Source organism: Molothrus aeneus, chromosome 9 (genome assembly GCF_037042795.1).
Source record: "Molothrus aeneus isolate 106 chromosome 9, BPBGC_Maene_1.0, whole genome shotgun sequence".
Classification (NCBI taxonomy): domain Eukaryota; kingdom Metazoa; phylum Chordata; class Aves; order Passeriformes; family Icteridae; genus Molothrus; species Molothrus aeneus.
In genome coordinates this window covers 30,927,305-30,952,931 of record NC_089654.1, presented here as the reverse complement: position 1 = coordinate 30,952,931, position 25,627 = coordinate 30,927,305, and the positions used below count along the sequence as shown (strand labels likewise).

The following is a 25,627-nucleotide window of genomic DNA, read 5'->3' as shown; positions in this document are numbered from 1 at the left end:
CCCTGTCTCCCCACCAGTGGGGAGGAGAATTAGAGAAAAAAAATGTACACCTTGTAAAATAAAAACAGTTTAATAATTAAAATAAAATAATTATTATTATAAAAGTGGTAACAACTATAATGGAAAGGAGAGAGAGGAGAGAAGCAAATGATGCACAGTATAGTTGCTCACCACCTGCTGACTGATGCCCAGCCAGTCCCAAGAAGCAATCCTGGCCAGTTCTCCCCAGTTTGTGTACTGCACACAACATTGTGTGGTGTGGAATGTGCCTTTGTCCAGTTTGGGTCAGCTGTCGAGGCTCCCAGCAGTGCACCTGCTCACTGGCAGAGCATGCCAGAGCCAGAAGTCCTTGATTTGGGGTAAACTCTCAACAACAGCCAAAAAATTGGTGTGTTATCAACATGAATTCAAAACAGCCACTGTGCCAGCTGCTAAGAAGAAAAATAAGTCTCTCCTAGTTGAAACCAGGACAGGCACTCAAGGGCAAGCGGCAGCAAGCTGGGGCTGTCCCAGCAGGGAGAGGAGAGAGGAGCACCCTGAGTTTGGCTCCCTGTGGGTTTGATCTGAGTTTAATTTAGACTTAATTTATTCTCTCTTGGCATTAGCCTTGCTTTCAATTTGTTTGTTTACCCCTCCCAGTGAATATATTTCCAGCAAGTTGACAACAATCACAGATCAGTGGATGGATCAGGAAAGGGAGAAAGTCACAATGACTGTGAGATGTAAGCTGCAGTCATCATTTTGTTCCCTCAAACCAGATCCGAATCCAGTACCTGATATCCTGACTGCAAAGGAAATGTATGTTCTCTCTGAAGACAGTAAAACATATTTTAAGGTAAATCCCAGGTGTTCGACTCAAGAATGCATCTGTGTGTGCTCAGATTTTGGGCTAATGAACAGTTGGGTCCTGTTGTGCCAAATGTGTCTATTGTGCACACTTTTTAGAATAATTAACAGCTTCTGTAAAATGAAGTTTTGCAGTCTAGTAGTATTTTTACTTGAAGCTTTAAATGTATATTCACCTGTACACCAGTAATATATATAACATTTTTCTTTGCATGGGAACATGCTTGGATCTACTTAATAAAAGTTGCCCTTCAGATTGAATCCTGCATCTTGTGTCCAAATTCTGACTGTCTCAGCTTCCTTAGCTGAGCTGTCTGAGATGCCCAGTCTGCTGCATTGACAACTGCAAGTGCTCTACTTCTTGGCTTGCAGCTGTCTTGCATAGTGTGGAGCTTGAATGGGAGGTTTAAATTCTTTCTGGTGCTGCAGAAGGCAAGAAGACAGTAATTTCAGATTAGGGCTGGCTCTTGTGCCATATGTGTTGTAGGACTGAACACACTGTGATCAAATTAATTGCCTTGATTTAAAAAAAAAATGAAGTCTTGACTCTACTTAGCAGTTGTTTCTGATTAGGATTTTAAAGTTCTTTTGAATTCCCAGCTGCCTGCATGTGTGGGCATTTTTGCACTTTAGGAAAGCATCCTTTCTCCTGCCTTGAAATGAAATTGTTCTGCCAGAAGAGCATTCAGTCACAGGCTGTGTGACCTTTCCTGAGCTTGTGTAGCTATTCCTGAATGTTTCTCGTGTGTCTTTAACCCTGATTGCTGTCTTTGATAGCTTTATAACCCTGATTGCTATCAACATCTTTCTCACATAGTCTTTTCATGAGAGGTCAGCAAGTCAGGGAAAAGGCAAGGTAGAAGTATGTTCTTGACAGACTTGAAAATTTGAGCCCAGGTCCTTATGGATGCTGGAAATGCTGCTTAGAGGAGCACTCCGGTCCAGGCTCCTGTGTGGAAGAAGGCTGTTGCTGACAGTGAGTAGGCTGTGGCATTGTCAAGTGGGCTCTGAAGAGCTCTCAGGATGATCTCATCACAAAGTGAGATCAAAGTGTTCTAGTACTTCACTGTCCTTTGAAGTCAGCTGGAAGAGAAAGCAGAGGACAGCTGTATTAGCAAATGGATTTGGAACTGCAGTGTTACGTTGAGCCAGCATTTGGAGAAAGCCTGGCATCAATTTCTCTTTAGCCATGCAGCTTCTGTTTCATGGGAATGGGATCTGAGGAGATCCCACTCCCCTCTAAAGAGTGTACCCATGGAACTGCACTGGTTTTGTGCACTGGCTACCTCTGTGCTTGGGTGGCTGGGCTGCAAAAGGCAGAATAGCAGAAAAGCCGTGTTTGCTGATAGGAGCATTCTCCTCTATGGTTGGGGTTGTGTGTGCTTTTTGGGGCAGTCTCCAGCAGAGCAGCAATTCTGGGAATCCAGGATTTGTCTTCTGTAGAAGACCTGAGGTCATGCTGACAAGTATAGAAACTTTCAGTTAGTGTTTTGTGAGAGAAGCAGAGAATCTGGACTATATCCTTTTTGGTTTTACTGGACTGGATTCACATGCCCTATCTAAATTACACGTTTTTGCAATTACAGATTGCAGTTGCAAAACTAACAGCCTGCAGATGCTATGCAAAAGCAGAGCTCTGCTGCAGTGAATTATAGAAGGAGGAGTATTTCTTTTTATGGATAATAGTAATAAAACAATTAATTCCTTTTGGGTCTTACAAGTTTGTAAAATCTGCAAAGACAGTTGAGAGACACAGCTGGGATTTACAGATGAACTGCATTTCTGTGCTTCTGTAGCCTCTGGGAAGGACAGAAAATGGCAGAGAAACATAATTTTCAGATAATTAGAAGCAAACATTTGTAATTTTATGATGCTGGTTAGATTGAGAGAGCCTTTAGAAGAAAACCTGATCCTTATCAAACATAATGGAGAAACTTTCCCACCAGTACAAGCTGGGATTCTTTTTCCTTCTCTGAGACACAGAAGTCATACCTTTTCCACTTTGTTTTGAAATGCAGATAATTTCCACAAATAACACACCCAGAAATTACCAAAGCATTTTCAAGAATACTTTAGAACCTTCCTGTACAATTTTAACCAAAACTGTTCACTTAGACATAGAATTCTGTCCCTCACATCCTCTTACTTTGCATTTAGGATTTTTTTTTTTTAATCTGCTGCCAAACCAAAATTACATCACAGCAAATGCATGCATTGTTCTTTACTTTTGGCCCTGCAGAGCAGTTCTGCAGGCAAGTTTAATTGGCAGGATTTCTGTCCAGTCTCTGTCCTGTGCCCTCCGTGGTAACACGGCCTTTTTCCTTCCTATTCAAATCAAAAAGGACAAAACTACAAGGAAAAACACATTTAACAGAGAAATAAAGTCCAAATGGGGTTCCTTCACCTCATTCTCCCTTGCAATTGGACTGATACTTGTGTGCTCCATTCAAGCTTCTGCAAACTATGGTTTCCTGGGGCATTCCCTATTCACAGGGCAAGGATGATGGTATGTTGTGCTTCTTTTTTTGGATGTCTTGCAAGTCAAAATTGATACTGAAATAGCTTAGATAGAAATGAGGCAGGTTCATCTCGGGTAATTCTAGAATGAGGGATTTGCAGAGGAACAGAAGCTTGAGAGAGCTGGTAATTTTGCTGCTCTGGTGTCACTTTAACAGGGTGAAGATAGGTGTTTCAGTAGGACAGGTTGATGAGCTTGTCTTTGGAAGCATGCTCATGTTCTGCTTCCTGGAGGAGGGAGACATGGTGCCTTCCCAGAGGCCCACAGGGTAGAGTCTATAGATACCCGATTACCAGCACATTTCAGTGTTATCTTAAGACATAATTCCTCCTCTTTGGCCTTGTATGTTGAACAAAGGGATTATAAACCATGAAAATAGAAAAACTGAACAGTATGTCAGTATTTTTCACCTCTATACACCTGCTTTACAGCTGCCTTTTGTGCACCTTCACAGTGCTTTGCATGTTTGTGAACCCAGCAGGTCTCTGTTATCCTTAGTAGTCTCCATAACCTTTCAGGTTCTTAATCCAGGAGAGATCCTTTGCTACTGGTTCTCCTTTACACAGAGAAAACTCTCCAAAGCTGAGCCCTGCTTGTGGACAAGCAGCAGTGCTGCCTTTGGATGGAGGGGGAAACTCCTCTGAAGGAAGCTGTGACAGGGTGAATTTTCCATTCCTCTGAGGTCTCTGGGATTTTCACAAGGCCCTCTGACTCACAGTGAGGTGCTTTCCAGGTAGCTTGCTTTTGGAGTCCAGCCCATATCACATCTGGCAGTAGCACAATTTACAATAAAAGGCACTAAAGACTTCTGCATTAAAAGGTCTCTCATGTGGGAGCTAAACTGGATAGCAACTCCTTCTTCTGCCAGGACAGTGACTACAAGTTGTTCCAAAGTGCAGTTAGGTTTTATTTATGAAAATTTGTCTGGGAATGGCAGAAAGGTGTAATCTTACACTAGAGGACATTTTATTGACTGTGGGATTGAGCTATTTCTGGTAAAACACTTAAATTAAAAATCATATCTCATCACTTCATTCCATCACTGTGTGCAAAGAATAGGCTGTAAAAACCACCTGTGCACAGAAATACAGGGATTGAAATGGCACTGGGGTGAAAAGGAACAATTCTGGCAAAAATGAAAGCAGAAAAACAATCTCTATTCCCACTACTTTTTGGAGCTTTCTTGTTCTGGGACAATCTTCTCCCCATCCATTAAAACCTAGAAAAGTAGTTAGATGCTATGATTAGGGGTTGAATTCTCAATTACAAACTCTCTTCTTTAAATGTGCTGCAAACTCAAACTGTGTTAATGTGTGCTGGCTAACATCAAGGTTAACATAGGTAGAACTGGTACAACTTCAAATTAAATTAAATGGCATTGTTAAACTCAAAGTGGTAAAGCTGCTCTCAGGATGTACTGCCAAGAGTTGCTGCAGAGAGGCTGATACCTTGTGAAATTTTATTGTGGGGTTTCTGTGGGTTCCTTGCAGTCATTATCCCATTTTTCACCTGCTTCCATACTCTTCATGTCATGGATTCCCTGTAAGGATCCATGATGAGGTAAGTAAATCTCCTTGGATTTCTAAGAAAAAAAACTCAGAAACCAACCAAACAAAAAAACTCAACAGATCAACTTTAAAAACAAGCCAGCTTTACTAAATTATGGTATGGTATGAGCTAGAGTGGTGGCTATGAGTCACAGTTTGTGCAGAGGTTTTAATTGGTTTCCTCTCTTTTTTTTTTTTTTTTCTTTTCTATTCTCAAAAACATCCCTATGCTTTTCAGATATAAGGGTCAGAAATGTTTCCTTAGGCACTTTCCCCTCTGCATTTCTGCCCAGTTTAACATCCACTGACGGTGAAGACAGTGTTTCAGGAACTTCTGGCATATTCAGATGGACCAGTGCTGCATCCAGCATGGTGTAACCTCAGGGCACTGGATGGTTGCCATCTCCCAAATGAATCAATAATGAAAATATACAGCCATTTCCTCTACAAGTTTCTAAACTTTCATACATGTCCTTTTTGAAATGCATGAGGAAACCAGAAATGCCAAGGCCTGACTCCCATTTACATCCTGCTCTGTGCTTTGCACTGTTGGGAGCTGCTGGGGTAGATGAGGATGAGCCTCTTGGCTCTGAGTGCACATTGGTGAGTTCTCTTCCCTGGGGAAGCCTCCTTCCATGTTTGGAGAGCTGCTGACATCCAGCCCTGCATTTCTGAGAATGGAGTTCTCAGGTACCATTTCTTGGCCAGGAATTGTGTGCCAAAGGCTGGGATGCTGCTCAGGGCCAGGTCATTGGCCTGTGTAGGAGAACAGGACAGACACATCACATCTCTGGTAACAGCAAAAAGCTGGAAAAAATGATCCTGAAATTTTAAAGAAGTGTCAAATCTGTAGTTTGTGGGAAAAAAAGCTGGCTCAGGGGCTCTGCCAACCCAGGGGTTTAAGAAGTCCAGCTCCTTGGAGTGTTGGTACTATGAATCAGTCTCTGAAGTGGCATGCAGTATTGGGCCTGAGAGAGCATATTTTTGTTGCACATTCTTTGTACTGTCAAAAGCATACCTGTAAAGAGGGTCCAGTGTCATGTCAGACTCATAATCTCTGAGATGTTCAGAAAAAATAGGGTCAAAAGACAGTGCATGGATTTGATGCACAATTTTGGTATGATCAGAAAAGCACTTGTTTTCTGTCACTCACTAGGTGTGGTCAGATAGTGAACAGATATGGTTTTAAGCTGTCAGGAGGTGTTGAAAACTGCCAAAAGTTGTGCCATTAAAGAAAAACAGCCCCTCCATGGGATGTGGAGAGCTCCTCTGATGCCTTGTGAAGGCTGAGCCGGAACAGAGGCTGGACAGAGTTAAACAATAAAGCAGGGATTTATTAAAGGCCTCAATGGATCCACCTTGGGCAGCACAAGAGCCCAGCCAGGGCTGCACCCAAGATGAACCAAAATGGTCACAAAATGCACAAACAGTCATGGGGTCTCTCACTTTGATCAGTTCTGCTCCATTTGCATCTTGCAGTTCATTGTCCAGTTCCAGCTTTACGGTTAGCAGTCCCCTCCTTCTTGTTTTTCTCTCTTCATTCTATGTTGTTTGTGCTCTTGGGCCTGAGATTTGGGTGGTTCTCCTTGGTCCCAAGCTAGGGAAGGAATTGTTTTGTCTAGCTACTCTGTGAAGAGAGGAAGCTCAGAACTACACACTAAAGCAGCACAGAATATGAAAAATATAAAAGCTAAAACCTGAGGCATCAGCTCAGCCTGGGTCGGCAGCAGCTGTAATGTGGTCCTGGAATCACAGCAGGAAGATTCAAGCTGGAAGAGGTTGAGGCACACAATTCCCTGGGAGATTTCTTAGTCATAAATGGAGATGAAAAATGTCCAGCTCCAGTGTTTGTTCGCTGTAAGAAGCCTTGGGAAGCTGCTGGACAGAGTGACAGAGTGCCCTTTGGCAGGCCTGGCTCCTCTTGCCCCCTCTACTCTGTCAACTGCCTTTGTTGCAACATTCTAGCACAGAGCAGGTCTCCAAGGCCATGGTAAATCAAGGCAAATTACCAGAATAGCACATTAAAGTTTTCCTTTGGTATTTTAATCCAGTCTCCTCTGAGCTTTTATTGCTGTAAAGCAACAAATGTCACTTTGTTTTTGCAAAAGGTTTGTCAGAGATGAAGCTCTTAATGAAGAGCAGGGCTCACTGGGACATCTTGACAAAGTCTTTGTGGGAAGTGGGGCGGAGGCTGCGTCCTGGAGCCTTGGCTCCCATATGGATCACATCTGTACTTTGCAGGGTACATGGTCCACAAGCCCCCCAGAGGGGCCCGAGCCTCGGCAGCAGCATGACCAGCAGTGTTCACACAGGCAGATGTGCTAAATGTGCTCTAACAAAGCACATCTCAATCAAGAGTCCTTAATTAAGACCTCAGAAAAGCCTTTTGAAAAATACTTATCCATACCTAAGCACAACCACTAAGAAGGTAAGAAAAATCTAGGGGAATTGATTTGACAGAGAGAAACCCCTGGGACAGGAGGAAGGACAGCTCATGCTGAGAGTGCAGCGCCTTGTGGGGCTGGAAGTCCTCTCCTTTGTGTCCTGTGTCACGTGAGCTTCCCTGAAATGGCTGCCCCACTTCTCCAAACAGTCCCTGGAATATTTTCCTCTGTCGTGGGCATACTGCAAGGGTTAATTCCTGTGTGTTTCTGTCTCACAATGAAGCAGGAATGGAGGAGGTGCAGGACTGCTCCCTGGGAGGTGCTGTGGCTGATGGGATATGCATTGCAAAAGCCAAAACAAGCACTATTGCCAGTTCTGTTAATTTAAAAGCCAAGAGTCCGGATTAGAGGTGATGGTAGTTTAAGAAACAAAATTAAATCAAAAAAACCCATGCCTAGCATTTTTTTCCTCTGTTTAATGAATCTTCATGGTATGCAGTGATGATGGTTTGTTTACATCCTTAAAACTATGAGAGTTAAAACCAATTTTTTAACAAAAAAAGAAAATGAAACCTAAAACGTCTCCATATTTTCATGCATCTAGGTAGGAGCAACTTTGGGTACCAAACCACATATCACGGACTGAGGCTGAAGCTGCAGGAGCAGCAGTATTTTTGGAATGTTCTAGCACAGTGGGACAGGATTTCCATTGCCATTTGGCTGTAGGGTTAGAGGTACATGAAGCTCAAAAGCTTTATCCCTGCTGGAGCCCTGATAACACTGATCTGATACACAAGAAACCTCAGAATCCTTATTGCAGTCCCATGTGTTGTTGAGACTTAACTGAATTAAGGTAATGTGTTCGTGGCTGGATTTTTAGTATCTGTATCTGTATCTATCTGTCCATCTGTATCACAGAACTGCAGAGATGATCAAAAGAAAAATGAGAATGCTGAAGCAAGGATCTCATTTGAAATATTCTTTCCAGGCTGATATTTTTCCAGTCATTCTGCCAGCAGTCTCAGGTCTGCTTAGTCTGTTTAAACTGTCGTCTAAGTGCAGCTCCTGCTCCAAGCCAAAGCCGTCTGTTGTTGGGTAATAGTTCTGATTTATTCTGCCTCTGGTTGACACTCATGCTCCTGAGCCAGATGCTGACTTGCAAATTTTGCTTTTATTAATTTTCAGTTTTATACCATGTGTTAACATCACAAACAATATTTTAATTTAGGTTTGTTTTGGGGGTTTTTTGTCTACTGTTTAATATTAGGGATGAGTGTGACAGCCCCTTCTGGGATGCAATTCAGCATCCTTCAGAATGGCACATGATATTTTAGAAATGCATTCAAACAGTGCTTCTAAATGTCTGATATCTTCCAAATCACTAATCTGTACACTCATTTCTGTGGCATAGAATTAATTTTGTTTTGCTTTCAAATAAAAGGTTTGGACTGCTTGAAGACTTCTGGGCTTTAGAATGCTGTGGGTGGCTAACTAAGGTCAGAATATTTGATATTCTACAGCATACCCTTTGACTTCAGTGAAGAATGAGGGTAGTTAGGTAACTTGCAAGTTTGCACTGGTGCAAAATGCCTATGAAAGATAAAGATGATTTGAGAGATGGATACATTTCACCAATTCCAGATTTATAAAATGTCTCTTTGTAGATGGGCAGCTTCCAGACAATGGGTGCATCTTGCACATTAGCTCCTGTTGGCAGTCTGGGTTTAGAGCTTTTTGTTTGTCTGTTTTCTCCAGAGTTGCTGTTGAATCACTGGGAGGTTATGCAGCAACTCCAAAACAGGTTTGAATGCAACTGTAAAATCCTTGTGGTAGCTCTCAATACAATTTATACACACAGTAAATAAAGGTGCCATTATAAGGCAGCATAGATTAATGCACCAGTCTTCAGATAGGTTAGCAAAAAGCAGTTGCTATTTGTAATGACTCTCAGGTGATCATCTGTGCAGTACTTGTGGTTTGGTAGGTAGTGATGGACTCTCAGAAGCATTGAAAAAGGAAAAAATCAAACAGTATAAGCATTTTTTTAAGTCTGCTAAAAATAGTCATCAAATTGTGGCAAGGGCATTGTTACAAAATGTAATTTAATGGACATCTTATCTTAGGCCTGTTCCTTTGGGAACATTGGATTTCAAGAAGAGTTTTTATGTAAGGTTCATTGTCTTAGTGAATGTTTTCTTAATCTTAAGTGGTTCAAAAGTGAAATGGGAATTACATATGTGATCTGAGAATTATACCAGAGTGGTTTTATAGTTTTGGTTACCAAGATGTTTTTTGCAGACATTTATTTAAGTAATGTTTTCTTCTCATGGTCAGTCATTTAGTGTTTTGGGGGAGGGAAATTTTTGATGGGAAAAAAAGAGAAAGATAGTGATATTTCTGCAATGTATCTACAGAATATCTTGACATATTTGACACCTAACTTTGTGTGTAACTCAGTTCCCCAAATCTTGCATATAACACTGTAGTGTTTATATTTTAAAATGGCAAAATTACAGTTACCCTGACATTAATAAATTAATGTATCCTGAAGGAAGTCTAATTCAGTTTGTCAAAAAGATAACCTTGCCCAAAAGTATGAGATGTTTGTATGGGAAAAGCATGGGAAAGCATGAAAGGAGAGCATCGAACTGGCTTAATAATATGGGAGATGCCTGGACCGCAGCTTTTAAGTTCCATTGATAAGGGAAGAACCATATTTTTCCAGGTTGCAAGTTGAGCAGCTTGAGTTCAGCAACAGCACAAGAGCCCTGGAGAAAGGCTGTGTTTCTCCCTGCAGGCCAGGTCTGTATCCAGGGCAGGTCTGTTTCCTGCAGAGGCAGCTTCCACTGTCAGAGCCAGGGCAGTTTCTGCTGCCTTACAGCAGCGCCCAGGAAAGATCAGATACTAAAGCACAGCTTCACCATCCAACTTCCCTGGAAGGTGTTGTCAGCAGAGCTTGTGTTTCACACCCCAGTCCAGCTCTGAGCAGTGCAGTCCTGCTGCACAAGGCATGTGGTGTAGAGCTTCACAGAGCAAGATGACTTATATAGAAAGTAAACAGCTGTGCAAGTAAAAGCTTCAATTCAGCAAGGTCCTTAAACATATGTTTAAATATCATTGAAGTCAAGTTAAATTACTTTAATCATATACATAAGCACTCTGTTGAATGAGGGCTTAATAGTAGTTTGCATCTCTTTCAACATGATCAAGGCTTTTTCATATTTGCTGCGTGCAGTAGGGATTTCTTCTTGGTTACACAGCATGAGCAATTGCTGTGACTTTTGGAAGACTCCCTCAACAATATGAATTTTCTGAGCTGTTGTAAACAGTACAGTGTGGAATGCCAGTAAGAGAGAATGGAAAGTCATTTTCCCAGCTCTCTGCTTTGAGAGTAGATTTAACACATCTTTTCTGCTGTTTTCCAGGACCACCTGCTACTGCCAGCCACCACACATAACAAGACCAGGAGACCAAAGATGTCTATAGTGCTGCCAGCTGTAAACATCAATGGTAAGTGCAAAAGAAGTAAGGGAACGATAAGAGAACAGTTTCAAAGAGATGTGACTGACTCATACATGAAAAGCAAACTTAGGCCAAATGTCTGTCATTACAGCTTTGCAAAAGAAGTCAAACTGATCATTACTGGGGTTTAGTTGCCAGGGTCCCTGCTGGAGCTGGAGTACTGGCAAATCTCCCATGCTTGGTCACCCAGACTTTGAGGAGAGGTGGGGACTTGGCCAGCAGTTGTGCATTGTGGCTCCTTCAAGGACGGGGAGGGTGCCATCCTGTCCTGGTGATTTGTACCCAGCTGATTAAGGGTTACATGAATGGGATTTAACCTCTCTAACTTGATGGCTCACAGAGCCCATGGAGACTGTCCTCATCTCCTCGTTTGGGTTCCTCCCACGCTTGCTTAGCAGGGCAAATTCCTTGGCCTTGCTGGTTTATTAGGATGCTGACTGCCTTCCCTGGCCCTCCTCAGCTGTTTACCACGCTGTTATACAACACTCAGTGTGAGTAGGACCTCTCAGCACTGCCTGGTCAGGATTAATAATCATCATGTTACGGTGCTGCAGGACAGCAGAGAAAACAGCTTTGCGCTGGGGCACGGGCTTATTAGTGCACAGAAATGTTCTGGGTCAGCATTTCAGTCCCACACGAGAGACAGGACATGACCTACTCAAATATATCATGAATTCAGATGGTGAGGAATTGCCAGGGTGGGACATGCCTTGGGACACAGGGTCACTGCCACATTCATCAAAGGCATTGAGAAACCTGGAGCAGTGTAAACTTTACTTTTTGAACAACTGTGCACATAATGCTTTTTTAAAACATCTGTCTTTTACAGTACATGTGAATCATAAGCCCAAATGTTATTGTTAAATCCCAGCATGCTGAAAACATTATCTGCTGATGCGAATTTCCATAAACTAAGAAAAAAAGAATCAGTTCAGGCTTTCAGCATTTTAATAATTGCACTTTCCCATGCAGTACAGCCGAGTGTGATAATCTGTACAGCTATCCTAGGGGAATTTTTATTAGATGTATCAAAATTATTTTTGGCATTTATCTGCCTGAAACTCCCTTTTTATGTCTGTTACAAAAATCCTTTTCTGGCTGACCTGCCCGCATGCGAGTGGGCACTTTATCACTGAAGTACAAACACTATTTCTAAATTACAAATTATTTCTTCGTAACATTTTACTGAGTCCTGTTTTTACTTGAAATAACTTTTCATTTGCTGGAGTAAATATAATTTGGAAAATACGCATCAGAATCCAGTGACAAATCTTATCCATAAATAATGAAACATTGTGAAATTATATTTTCATCAGTTCTTTGGGATTTTTTCTTTGGAACATCAGCATAATCCAGGAAATAAAAAAAATGTCCAGGGATTTGGGCAGAGATGTCGAAACAGATGAGACACAAGAATAGCATTAAGTAAACAACAGCATCAAACATGGGTTCCTCTGTGACACCCAGCCAGGTGTTGGGAAAAAAGTTACAAGACAAACAAGAGCCAGTAGGTAACTTGGCTTGATTTTCAGTTTGACTATTGATAACCATAGGAAATGATTCCCTAAAATGTTCTGTCTGGAGAAGAACCCATTTCTGTACTTTGAGAAAATTGCTTCTCCACCCTTTTCTGCCTCTGTGGGGACTGGAGTTGATCTGCACAAGCATCTGGGACTTAGCTGACAGCAGAGCTTTCCTCCCAGCTGTCTGCTGTTCTTTTAAGCCCACCTTAATTCTTTGTGCACCTGCAGAGAGTTGGCTGCTGGAAAAGGACGAGTCTCCTTTGGAGAAATTGGCAAAACTTGCAGTGTAAGAACTTGTCCCCTGTTACCTTGTGCCTCAGCCAGATCTCTGTGCAAGAGGGGAAACCTTTTCTACTGCCACTTTCTTGCCCTTCTTTTTCACTGCCGCGACCCTGGCAGAGGAGATGACAGGAATAAAATGAAGGGGTCTTTGTTTTGAAGTTTTTTCAGAACTTCATCACTTGCTTGTGATCATTTGCATTGTGTACTAAAGTTTACCCATGACACTGTTTCCAAAGATGAAATACCTGACAGGGCAGTTGAGAACCAACCCTTTGAACTACTTGGACAGTCTTTTCCCAGCAGACAGTCACCCTTTTCTGGTCACACTTAGATTGTTCTGGTGCCTTCTGAGGCCCACTAGAGACTGCCTTTAGCTGGCTTGAGCCATTCCCACCACTGGCTGCAGGGACAGAGAACAGGTATGGACAATGAGTACAGAGTGGAATGGGTTGTCCACTGCTGTCCTACATGGCTCTGCAAGACTAATCTGGCAGTTTCCATAAGTGTACAAAGCAGAGTCAAGGTTACAGCTTGAAGAGTTTTCTGGGAGGAAGGTGGCAGTCCTTGTGCTGTGAGGTAGTGACAAAATGTCAAGAGACAATCTTGTAATTGATGTGAACGTGCACGTGTGTGCAGTCAGTAAGATCAAAGTTTAAAAGAAGATCTTGTCGATCTTGTACAAGGCAATAGCAGTATGTTATTAATTTTCCAGGTGAAAACTTGCTTTCAAGTATTCAGTTGCTCTATGCTGGAAAAGAGTAAAAACAGCCATTACCTTGTAACGTGCCATGTGCTTCTTCTCACAGCCTGAATCACCCACGCCCCTCAGAGAGCATTAGGATAGAACCAGATCCTCACTGTCCGGGTGCACAGAAACATATTTGCCAATTTAAATATGTTTAGTGTGTTAAGATATGTTAAATATGTGTAAGTTTAATTTTTTCTAAGTACAGGAACTTGTTATACATTGTTACATGGTAATCCTCCGCCTCCTACTCCCTTTTCCTTCTTCCTCCCTGGTCATAGCCCCTTTCCAAGCTTGCTAGGCCATCCCCCAGTTCACAGTCAGTGCTTGCTGGCACTCTTCCTTTTCTGCCTCCCCAGATGCTCTAGCAGTCCTTTGCCCTTGTGCCATGTCCCTGCTGGCTGCTGTCCCATGGTACAGCTCTGCCCTTGGCCCCTGCAGCCAGCCATGCCCAATTCTGACCTGCCTCTGCCCAGTGACCACATGCAGTACTCACAGAAAATCTGCCTGATGGTACCTAAGGGCCTCAGCATTGGTAAACCTGGAAGGAAATACGCAGAACTGGGGAGTCCTAGTCCCACTCTGTGTGGTTTTGGAGGCACCATTGGTGTGCCTTCCTGAGAAGTTACTCCAAGAAGAAATATCTTGCAGTTTCTCATGGGAATGAAAACTAACTGCAATCTACAGTTAAACTCAGGCTTTTGTTTTCAAGCAAGTCATGTTTGTTATGCTGGATTGCAGCTATTATTTTAGAAATCTAACTATGCACTTGAGACCAGTTAAGTCTCCAGTAGGTTTCATTCCTAAATTTGCTTTTATTTTAATTCAGAATGTTGTTGGCTCATTACACCAATTCCAAATTGACATATAGGCGGTGCCTTTCTTGAAGTTTAAGTGAAACCATCTGCCATTAGCCCTCTATTTATTTAACTGCAGCATGTTGCAACATGGATCTTTGGATCCAAGTAACCTATAGAGAACAGTGTAGCTGAGCCACTCTGCCCACCCTGAGCACAAGCCTTCTGTGTCTGGAGCATGCCTGCAGCTCTGCAGCCCAGCACAGCCCAGCAGGACTGCTGCTCTGTGCAGCACACAGGAGTGAGGACAGGCAGTGCCAGAGAGCCACTTTGATGTTTGGCCCAAGAAGCCCCTTTCAGGAATGCAGTTCTCTCCCCTGGGATTAGGTGAGGGACTCTCACAGCTTGCACTTGCTCTAGGTAGGAGCAGCTCTAAGTGTCTGTACAGGTGTGTTCTCTCCTTAGCAGCAACACAGAGACTAAAAAGGCCTTTTTTCTTCTTAGGATCCCTGTGCAAAACAGTTCCCTATATGTGAAAGTTTTTCCATCATTCACTTTCTTTAAACTGGGGGTTGGTGTCTGCACTCTAGGCGAAAACAAAAGTGAGAAACCTGATGAGAAAGCCCCTGGTGAAATCTAAGGCTCATTTTCTTGGAATTAGCAGCCATGACAGAGAGAGTTTTGATTTTTTTATAAATATTCTGGATAGGTCCTTAGTCTGATGAAGCCCAGTGGGGCTTGTCTTCAGTCTGCCTTTGAGATAGCTGTTTGTGTGACCCTCGATAACCTGACCCTCCTTAACCTTCTTAAGGAGCCCTCTTCTCCTAAGGGTTGCTTTTTGTCATGAAATCCAACAGCAAAATAATCTCCCAAAGGCAGAAATGGAATGGAATGCTGACTTCAGCAAAGTCCATGTGCTCTGTTGTGTTAGCCAATTTCTGATTCATGAGCAGTTCCATCAGCTTTCCTTCTTGCCATCCATCATCATACTGAGGTAACAGACTTCAAAAGTGCTCTGAAATAATATACGTTCTAATTAAAAAGGTGGAAAATAAATCTAGTGGTAAGGCTTTTTGATCAAAACTGGAGCGATTTCTGCCATCAGGCAGCATAATTATTTGCATTGCAGCTACAAAAAACCTCCTTTCAACTGCCAACCATGTGCAAGCAAGTCACAGATGTCCCAGGCTGGTAGCAAACTGTCTATGAAAAATCTGCAAGGCAAACAGAACCCACACAGGCTGAGGAGGAAAATAAAAACAAAAGCTCTTTGGGAAGTGACAATGGTCTGTAAGTTCCCATGTCTTAGGGTTGAATAAATAAAGTCTTCAACTTCCTCTGCCTTTCAGGGTCAAGCAAACAAAAGATGTGTTTCCTTTTTTCAGAGCAAGAAACAGAATTCGCAGTCAGTCATTGAGGAAGGTCTAAAATAGCATGTATCTGACCGAACAGCAGCTGCCTTCCCTGAAGGTTACTGCTTGACATTTTGGGAAGCCTCTTTCTTGCTTTGGATAGCTCCAGAGCAGTTTCCAGGAGGGTGATGGTCCCTGCTATCCATAGCTGTTGTCCCTCATTGTTCTCCCTGTGCCTAAAAGCCAAGTCATGGTGCCCATGGCTCCCTCTCACAGCTGCTGTCCTTGGCACCAGGCTGGGAAGCTCGTGCCACTCTCCCAGGTATAGGGGACACATCTCTTGGCTGCACAAGCATGAGATATAGAGATACTTCCCTCAGTGTTTCTGCTTTTTATCTGCATTTAACAGAAGGTGCTGAGAACTCAGCACAGCCTTACAAGATGTAGTGTGTGACCAGAAGACTCTGGAAGTTGTGTATGTGGGATTAGAACCTAGATGTGAGATGAAAGAAGGGTGACTGCTAAGGTTTTTCAGGAAAGTCACCTGGGAGTCCATCAAGTTCTCTAAACAGGATGTAGGGAAATACATCTAAGAATGTCTCCAATGCTATCATTCCAGTCATTTTGTAACTGCCATTCTTTTGCTTCTTGAGCTGCCAGTTGAGGAATAAAAGTCATTTGATGAAGTCAGAGGAAGGAAGAGTCAGAGGTGTGATTAGACCTCACTGCAGCAGCTGATTCCTGAGCCTCGGCTGGGACAGAGGGAGAGCCTGCAGTGTCCTGTGTGCAGCCATGGGCCAGCACCATTACTGTGGTTCTCCTGTAATTAGGAGGATTTTCCAATGTCAGAGATGTACCTCTGCTCCCGTGCTCTTGTAAAGCTGTGCTGCAGAGGTCAGGATTGGAATGATGGCAGAACATTGTTTAACAAGAAATTTTAACAACAGATTTTAATAATCTTGTAAGATGCTGCTATTCGTGTTTCTGTTCTCAAAGTCACGTAGAAGTGCAGTTTGTCAAAACAAAATATTCCTCAAACTTTCCTACATTTCTTTGAATCAGAATTGATCATTGCCTAGATTAAATCCTAAATAAAAGTTTTCAACTGTTACCTTTGAAAGGCTTTGCTCTCCCCAGCCATGTTTGTTAATACGTTGTCTTTGACAGAAGGGAGGAGATTAAATTATTTTAAAAAGTAAGAAAGAAATCATTCAAGAATCTGTGCGCAAAAGTAATGGAATCTGTGTCACTTGAGTTCATGTTTATTTATTTAGACAGGAAACGAACAAGAAATGAAATCATGAAGGCTTATTCCCTAATGAATTTTCATAACAAGTTGTTTACCTAAATTACTAAATGAGTAATCTATTTTTATGCATTCAAAAGAACAGGAAGGTTATTTCAGAGGATCTTCAGTGCCTTTTGCCCCTTAATTAATACAAAAAAGAGTTATCTCATGGGTTTTGCTAGAGCAGGCCAAGCCCCAGCGTGCTTGGTGCTCTCTGTGCAGACAGGGTACTGCTGCAGATGGCATTGTGCTGGGAACACACCGTCTGCCAAGGGGGCAGAGAATTAGTCATAAATTAATTGGACTTCGTATTTAGTATTTCCAATGCCAGTGTTGAGTTGTTACAGCAGATTTTTTTTTTCCATAGGAATGATACACTTCTGTAAAATACACAAAGTATCATTAAAAAGAAGCCTGTGCCATAGGCTGGCAGCACGGATGCCAGTGTGGGGTTGCAGAGTTGGTTTGAAATGAGCATGTGTGTGTCTCCTGGATGTTTGTTAGCCCTGCATGCTGGTGCTGCTGTGGGCGTGTGCTCTTCCAAGGCTCACAGAGACCACTGTGCTGAGAGCTATGCTGCAAAGCAAAGAGGGAACTTTCACCTCAATCTGTGAGGTTACTGTTGCCATCATGGCTATGTTATGCTATGTGCCGGATGTTGTAATTCTAGCCTCCAGCCCAGCCAATCTGCCTTAATGTATCTTCAAATGTTGTAAATTCAAGATTATATAATTCCTCTTGGTGTGAAATTATAGGTGGCAAACAGTTTTATGTTTGTGATACGTGGGCCAACTCTGGTAACTCTCTATTTCTGCAGTGATCTGAAGCATAATTACCCATAATGAGCTCACCCTGTAAAAACATGAAAAGCTGCAACAGAACTGGTAGAGGAGGTTCACATTTATGAGTTCTGTCTTGAGAACATCACTGGAGTAAACCTAGAGACTGGTGAAAACAGTCTGAGAGAGCCTGTTGGAATGTTTGGGTTAGTCTCTAAGGAGACTCCTGCCAGCAGGGCTGGGAGGCTTTTCCCTGCTCCTCAGATCCTGGGTCTGTCCTCCAGGCTGCACTTCCCTCACCTCTTGATACAGCCCACCTCACCCCTGGTGCTTCCTGCTGTGCTTCCTGGGCGTCTTCTGGCCTTGGAAACTATTTGAAAAACACATCCTGAGTTCCTGAAGGACATTTTTGCTCATTCCCTACTTCATAAAGTAAATCATCTCCCTCCATCCTGCCTGAGTCTGTAGCAGCTCCAGAGGAGCAGGCTGTGCTATATCCACGCCTAGCACAAACACCTTCTGGGTGAATGTAGATGAAGAAATGACTGCCAGCCCCAGCTGCCCCTCTCCATGGGAAAGGAGGCACCCCTGTATCAGAGCAGGACTTGCACATGAAAGCTGTAAATCTCCTGTTGCTGTAGCTGGGAGACAGAAATGTTTGCAAGGGCCATGTCTCTTTATGAGCACGCTGCGTTCACTCAGGCTCTGCAGTGCTTTCATCGGTGCCTGACACATGCACTGAGTCACAGAAGCTCATGGGCAGGAGAGTGCTCGCCCCACACAGACAGAAGATGGTGTTAAAAATACTCTTCTACAAGCAAGAGCTGATTGCAGTATCTAAATAAATGAGGTAACTTTATGTACTCAAGTTAGACAGGTGGAAAATTCGGCTCACTCTTTGGATACCGTCCAAGCTATAAAGACATTTCAACTGTAAGGGAATACAGGCTCTCACTGGCCTGCAGTCTTAAATCAGTGACACACTTTAACACCAGGATACAAGTGATACTGGGTGATACGCAAGGTCTATGTCAATGCAAACATGATGTTACCTCTTGAAAATAAAAATTAAGTCCAGTAGTTAAATTAATTTTATCAATAAGTGCCTGCAACTTGAAATGCCACAGTTCAAAGGTAGGGGCTAAATAAAATGGAAAAACATTAAAGGAAAAACTAGTGGGGTTAAAATGCTGACAAATGAAGATTGATTAAAGATTAAAAGCTCATTGCAAAAATCTTCAAAAGAAGACTAAAAAAATACGATGGGCTTAAGTAACGCATTAAAGTCAATCCATAGAAGTAAGAAGGTATCTTTTAAACAATGGACATTGTAGCCAAATGAGAGAATAGGAAAAAAAAAGAGGATAATTTCTGGCAGACTAAATGTCAAACCATAAGAAGTTAAGCCAGAAAAAGATACTGAGCAACATCATGCCTGAGGTGTAAAAGAAATAGTAAAAATATTTTTGAGAGGAGGCTTGCCAGGAAGTCTCTAGTGCCTGTGGAGGACCAAGGTGTTAAGGAGCACTTAAAGTGGAAATCAGCACTGCTGAAGGAAGGAGTAAAGTGTTCTTGTGCTGGTATTAACCAATGAGGCTGTATAAATATCAGGCAGGTGACAAATAAGGCAAACTTTTAAAAAATTACTTCAACCAAAGTCTCAGTTTTGCACCACTTGACAGAATCTGTGAGAGTTGAGTGTGTCCTGGCACATGCAACAGATTGGGAAGAAAGCACAGCTCCTGCAGAGGAAAGCCCTACCTTAGTGCTCCATTGGAGGCCCCAGAGGGAGAGTGAGTGAGGATAAGGGTGCTCCCTTCAGCACAGCAACATACAGAGTGTTCAGAAACCTTGGGAAAATATGATTCTTTGAGACTGCTGAAAGGAAGCAAGCTTTTGTGGGACAAGAGGGAAGGCTCACTCACAGATTAGTGTCCCTCTAAAAGGTGGAAACAGATGGTCTCATTTTGCAGTGAAGGGGTTGTTACCAGTAGTTTCATACACAGGTCTGTGCTGGGGAGATGCCATGGCTCTCAGTCCCTGCTGCACTCAGAGGGAACAGTGCCCTGGTCCTGGGACAAGCCCTCCAGCCCTAGTTCTTGAAAGAAGCCTTTACTGGAATGCCTTTCTAGGCTACTCTCCTATGTGCAGTTTAATGTCTTGTAAAGTGGGTAGGTCTGGATTTGCAGGCAGTGTGGGAAGTTTGTTTATCCTTTTAGTGCCTCCCAAGTGGGCATGGGATAGTTCTGACTAAGAGCATTGCTCTTCCTCTAGCCTCTTTCTTCACTCCCTAGAGTTTCCTGTGCAGCAGAACTCCTTACCCATGTCTTTGTTTTCTCTTTGGGTTTTTGCCTTTTGTCATTAGCATTGTCACAGATGGTTAGATTTTAAATAGGGTCATCCTGCAGCAATGCTACCCTGCCAACAACACACATATACACAGCCAGAGCTGTCAAAAATGTCTCTCTTTTTCTGAGAAATACTCCATCTGAGGGAATTTTAAATCAAGTGCCTGCGAGGGTCAACACTGATGAATCTGATCTTCTCTTCCTGAGGTGACCATTGGCTCCCTCTCCAAAACGATAGCAATCACACTGAGTCCACACTGGGCCATCTCCTCAGTAGCTCATGTTCTTTCTCTTAGAGAAAGTGATGCAGCATGAAAGATTGAAAAGGGAGGTGGGCAATCCAGTGGGACACGGTCCCTGGGAAGAGCCAACTTTCCTTCCCTCTCCCTGAGACTTCCCAGTCTAGAGCAGGTACTAGAAAGCACCAGCTGGCCCAGATTGGCCACTGACCACATTGCTCACAGGTGCTGCTGGCCTCTTCCAGAAACCACACAGTGGTATAAGCTAAGGGCAGGTGATGCTCCTCACCCACAGCAGTGCCAGACTCACTGGTGGCTCCATTATTTACTTCAGAGGCCACTGAGAGCTTGTTTCCTCTGGTTTTCTTGCTTACCTCTCATGCCTGTGCATATCTCCCTTGGATGACCCCTGACACCACTGCTCCAATGGATTGGGCATGAAGAGAGAGACCCTGTCTCCTGCTGTCAGCTCATGGCTTATCAGGGTGAGTTTGATGGTGTGGATCCAGTGTTTCTGTACTCCTAGAGATGCCTGGCTCACAGTTGGAGAGGAGGTAAGAGACCTGGAGACTGAAATGCCAGGATCTCACTTAGTCTGTGCCCAGGACTGAGGACAGCTGAGTTCACAGAGGTGAGACCACTGCAACTGCTCTGTTTGGGAGTAGTTCCAAGTGGAAATTGGCTTTTAAAAAGGGAAGTTATTTGGGTCACACTATAACTTTCTCCCTTGCCTCAATCCTGTCCAACAATCCAATCTGTAAATGTTTTAGCAATCCTGCTGCGTGGTTGCAGTGAACGTATTTTTAGTCTGTAATACTGCTTCATTTATATACTTATTTGGTAGTGTATACCAACCCTTCAGATGGAAACATTGTCCAGATGTGCTGGTAGGACAGTCAGGGCTTCTCAACGGAGATGAGATGGAAGATTGCTGCAGTGACAATGTAGAGAGAGCCCTGTGAGTTATGTGTGGGGACAGCTGCAGCCCTTCAGCAGGCAGTGCAGCAGAGTGCAGCTGGTGCCTTCAACTCCTGAGGCTCATACTTTCTGAGCCCTGCTACCCTAAACATAAGCTCTGGATTGGGCAGGTTACAATAAAAACTATTTGGATAATTAGATGCTAAATCATTCCTAAAGCTAAACTTTATCATTGTCAGCTTGGTGCAGCTCGCACAAAGCTCCCAGGTGCTGGAGCATGTTAGTGGCTCTTTGAAAGCTGCCCTGGTTTCTGCTGCTGTGAGAGATGGGCTGTAGAAGAGGCTCCAAGTGTAGATTAATGCTGACACAGACTGGTAATTCCCTCTTTAGAAGGAATTGTGGAAAGTACAGAGTGTGAGTAGCTGTTCAGCAAACATGGCTTTAATAGAGTTGGGTGGGTTTGGATCACGTTACACAGGGGTGATTCACTGGCTCCTATTTTGACATCAGTTAAACTGGTTCCATGGATAGCAAAGTCACCTTCTGCTCCCCACCCCCCACACAAGGAGGGCATGATTCTCTCTCCTTATTGACAAAGACAGGTAGTTAAATAAGGATGGGGTAAGTGATTGCCCTCCATGTACCTTAGCAGGAGTAAGGACATGTAGTCCAGATCTGTGTGGCTGACAGCACCTTAAATGTGTGTTCAGTGAGCACAGCAGATACAGAGCCAGGCAGGTTCTGACCATTTAAAGTCACCTACTCAGAAAGCAGCCAGTAGGTACTGGCACATGGGTTATCTGCTTCAAAGGCAGCTAGGGCCTTAGACGAGGGTCTGAGGACTGAGGACCTCACTGAATGATAGAGTATTGGTCCCACTGAGTATTTTTTTGGTAATACACTGTGATATTGCCTAGAGCAAAGTAAAATTTATAGTTCTGGTAGAATAAGGCTCTATAAATATACATATGGCATGAGTGCACCTTCAGAAAGCTGTAAAACCTTTCCATGGTGTTTGAAACAGTCCAGCAAGCTCAGGTGGCCTTTCAGGGGAGCTCTGTTTCAGTTTCTCTGCAGACACCAGTTTTCACAGTGAACATTTGCTGCAGCAAAGCTTTTTGGGGAAGATGGGAAGATGTAAGTAGGAAAGGATAAATTATCTAGAATTACATCTTCTTTCAGACAGATGTGTCCATAGGGCCAAACAGCCTGATAATATGTGTGAAGTTGAAGTCTGTGGAAAGAGCAGACATCACCATTTGTTCTTACTAACTGCAGAACAAAAGTTTCATTGCCTGCCTTTTAAGCCCTCTGCCTGTCTTCTTCCTTTCTCTGAGAGAGTATCTCCCATAGAAGTAGGTGCTCAATCTCACAGACATTTGAACAGCCAACTGATTGATGGATGTCAGTGCTACTGAGGGAAGAAGGAGGATTTTGGTTTTATGGCCTTTTCAGTAATACAGTTTTAAAAATATAGTGCTTCAAATATGAAGGCAATCTTCTATCATCCTCAATATTTTTTAGCAGTAGTTAATGCCCTCAGCCCTATTTGGTTTTGGTTTGGACTGCAGACTTCAGCTTTCATCTGTTGGATCTTGCAACATGATTATTTTTAGAGAGAGAGCAGCACTGGGATTTAGGTTTCTGTTCCCTAGACCAAGCTCATGCTGGGAGTTTGGTACAGCCTGCAAGAGCCAGTAAGGCTCTTTGGGAAAGTGCAGTCAGAGCTGCAACGCTTGGCACAATTACCTTTGCTATTAATTTGAAATAGTCAGGCATCTGAAGCATGGCTTTTAAAGCTGTTAACAAATAATTAACTGCAGCACACGCTCTTGGCCCAGCAAGGATAGCTTGTTTAGCCTGAGTCTGCACTGTGTGAAAAACTGTATGTTCTGAACTTCAAAGAGGAGCAGTAAATCTATTTATTGATCTATCTCTCTATTAATCTATTATTAATCTATCTCTCCTTTACAGGAGATCTGTTTTCATTTACATAATCCCACAAAATATCAGTCATTAGTAATTCAGGACAGTGAAGATCACTGTGTGTCAGCGTTGCCCTTGGGCAGCCCTGCGTAACGCACACTGGCAGTGCTGACCTTCCAGCCAGCACCTGAGCAGCAGGCAGCAGCCTGGGGCTGCCACTTCTGCTTCACAGACACCCTGCTACCTGTGCCTTGCTGGGAGGGCTGGTGGCTGTGTGCTCAGCAGGGCAGTGTAGGCTGGTCTGAGCTCTGGTTACACATGCTGACCCCTCCAGGAATCAGCCACAGGCACCTGCTGAGCTCAGTGCTGGGCACAGCCCCTCTGGAAACCCACCCTCTGCCCCTCTGGTGCCTCCAGATGTTGGTACTGCATGGGAGGGGAAGGAGAGAAAGCATGACAAGGCTGTTTTTGAATGATCTGACACAGGAATCACCAGGCAAAATCGTTAGCTTGTTCTGGGAATCAGATCAGACCATGGAGTCCAGTGGAGAACCCACAACTCGAGGTGCGGTGTTTGAGGAAGGGGCTGACCACAGCTCTGGTCAGGAGTGGGAACTTGCAGCTTACAGAGGGGCAGGGCCAGAGGACCAGGAGTGAATGCAAGTGTCTGTGGAGCTCTGGTACCCAAGGGCTTGATAGGCAGCTGCTCCTCTAGCCTTTCCTTAAAAACTCTTCATCATGAAGATACTCTCATGTCCCCAAGGTACTTTCATTCAGGGCTTGCATTTCATTATCATTAGAAACTTGGTCAAAGTTGTTTCTCTTGCAGTCGAGCTGTTGTTTCTAATCCTGTCATTCTGCTGGCTTATCCACAGTGATCCTCTGCAGTCCTCAAGGTTTTTCTGTAGTACTTCTGCCTGGCCCCATTTTTACCCATTTTCCAGCTCTGGCTGTGGTTGAAATGCATTCTGAAAATTTTGGACAGCTTCTCTCTTTTATCAGAATTCCAGTCTCGTCCAATCTAGCCACTCCAAGGTCATTGGAATCTCTCCAGTTTAGCATCTTCCAGAAATCTTCTAAGTATGCTGTTTATTCCTCATCCAGATCATGAAGCAGTTTAATGGCGTTGAGCTCAGGACTGAGCTGTGTGGAATCATTTTTTGCAATGACAGTGAGCTAGTCTTCCCAAACAGGGGCTTGTGCCAGCTGTACTCAGGTCACGTTCGCCTGTTGTTCTGCTGGGACCATCACATGGGCATTCAGAGAGCATCAGCCCCTCCCTGAGCTGGGGTGGGCTGGGTGTTCTGGGGCTGCCACTGCTTTCAGACCCCTCCTTAGAATGAAGCTGGTCCAGGTGCCTGGCAGCAGCACCAAGCAGTTACTGTGGTGTCTGAGGAACATCCCACCTCCTCTTCTGTGTCTGTTTGGAGCTAAGGGTAATGAGAAAGGCTGCTGGAAATGCCTGTAGTGGGCATTGAGCCATTCCCACTGCTGCCCTCACCCCTGTGAGATGAAAGCCTTTGCAGAGGTTTTCTGCAGCAGTTCAATGCCTTCACCCCAAAAAGGGAAAGAATCAGATGTTGATTTCAAACCTGCCTTTAACTCCTGGGCTAACTCACAGGCCGAGGGCAGGATTTGGGTATTTTGTGAATGTCTGTGTGGGGGGGTGTGCATCCCCTGTGTGCCTCCTGGCCAGAGAAGCTCATCATGGGAGTGATTCGTCCCAGCTCTCGCCGCTGTGGTGGACTCAGAAGACACAGCTCCTCCTGCCATGGGGTAGCATAGCTCTGGCTTACTTAATCCTGGCACGTTTTGTTGGGAGGGAGCTGTGTCAGCACAGTGGGATCGGGATCCCAGCTGGTCAGAATGGCCTGGGCTGGTTCCCCAGTGCCACCCACACAGCACAGCTCCCTGCCTTGCCTGGGCAGCCCTTGGGATTGCTGTTCTCCTCTGTCTTGTGCAATGCCCAGAACTTAATGATAGCCCTCTATGCTGGCTGCCAATAGTCAGGGAAGCTCACTGCACTATCAAGATGTTTTCCTGTGGCCCTGGCCACCATCCCATCCCACCTCACCCACTTGTGGCTTTGGAGCACTGTTTCTCCCATAGCTGGGGTTCCATCCAACTACAGCATGAGAGCTGAGGAGTTGTTTCCAGCTTGCTGTGTCACAGGGAGCCCATCTGTGCCCATTTGCTGGCTCCAGGCTCTGTGCCCTTCAGCTTCCCCTTGTGCCCCTCTGCTCCCCTTCCCAGCCCCCTCTCCTGAGTGGCACCAGCAGCCCAGCTCCCTCTGCTGACTGGTCCTGAGCCTGTGGGTGGGAGCCAAGAGCACCTCCAAAGGCAGAGAGAAGGGGTGACCTGGAGGAATGGCCTCTGAAAGGGTCCCAGCTGGGGACATGGCACCTGCATGTCATAGCAGGGCTTTATCAGCAGTGCAGCATCCAGGAAGGGTGAGGTGCTTGTCAGGGATTTGGGTCAGTGGCACAGAGACTTGCACAGCTGCTCCTGGCCTCAGTCTCTTGGTGGCACATACAGAGCTTTTTCCATTTCATTCCTTGCAGGTGCAAGCTTTGATTTCCCTTGCAGGCTCTCAGCCCCCTTAGCAAGGGCTTG

General features: G+C 44.1%; 1 protein-coding gene across 2 annotated transcripts in view; it reads left to right on the top strand.

Moving 5' to 3' along the window:
• ATF6 (activating transcription factor 6) overlaps positions 1 to 25,627 on the top strand; it is a 76,623-nt gene that overhangs the window by 46,553 nt on the left and 4,443 nt on the right. For both annotated transcript variants that reach the window (XM_066556210.1, XM_066556209.1), the window contains exon 15: positions 10,721 to 10,805. In XM_066556210.1, the coding sequence (XP_066412307.1) occupies positions 10,721 to 10,805 (85 nt within the window). The remainder of the gene's footprint in view (positions 1 to 10,720; positions 10,806 to 25,627) is intronic.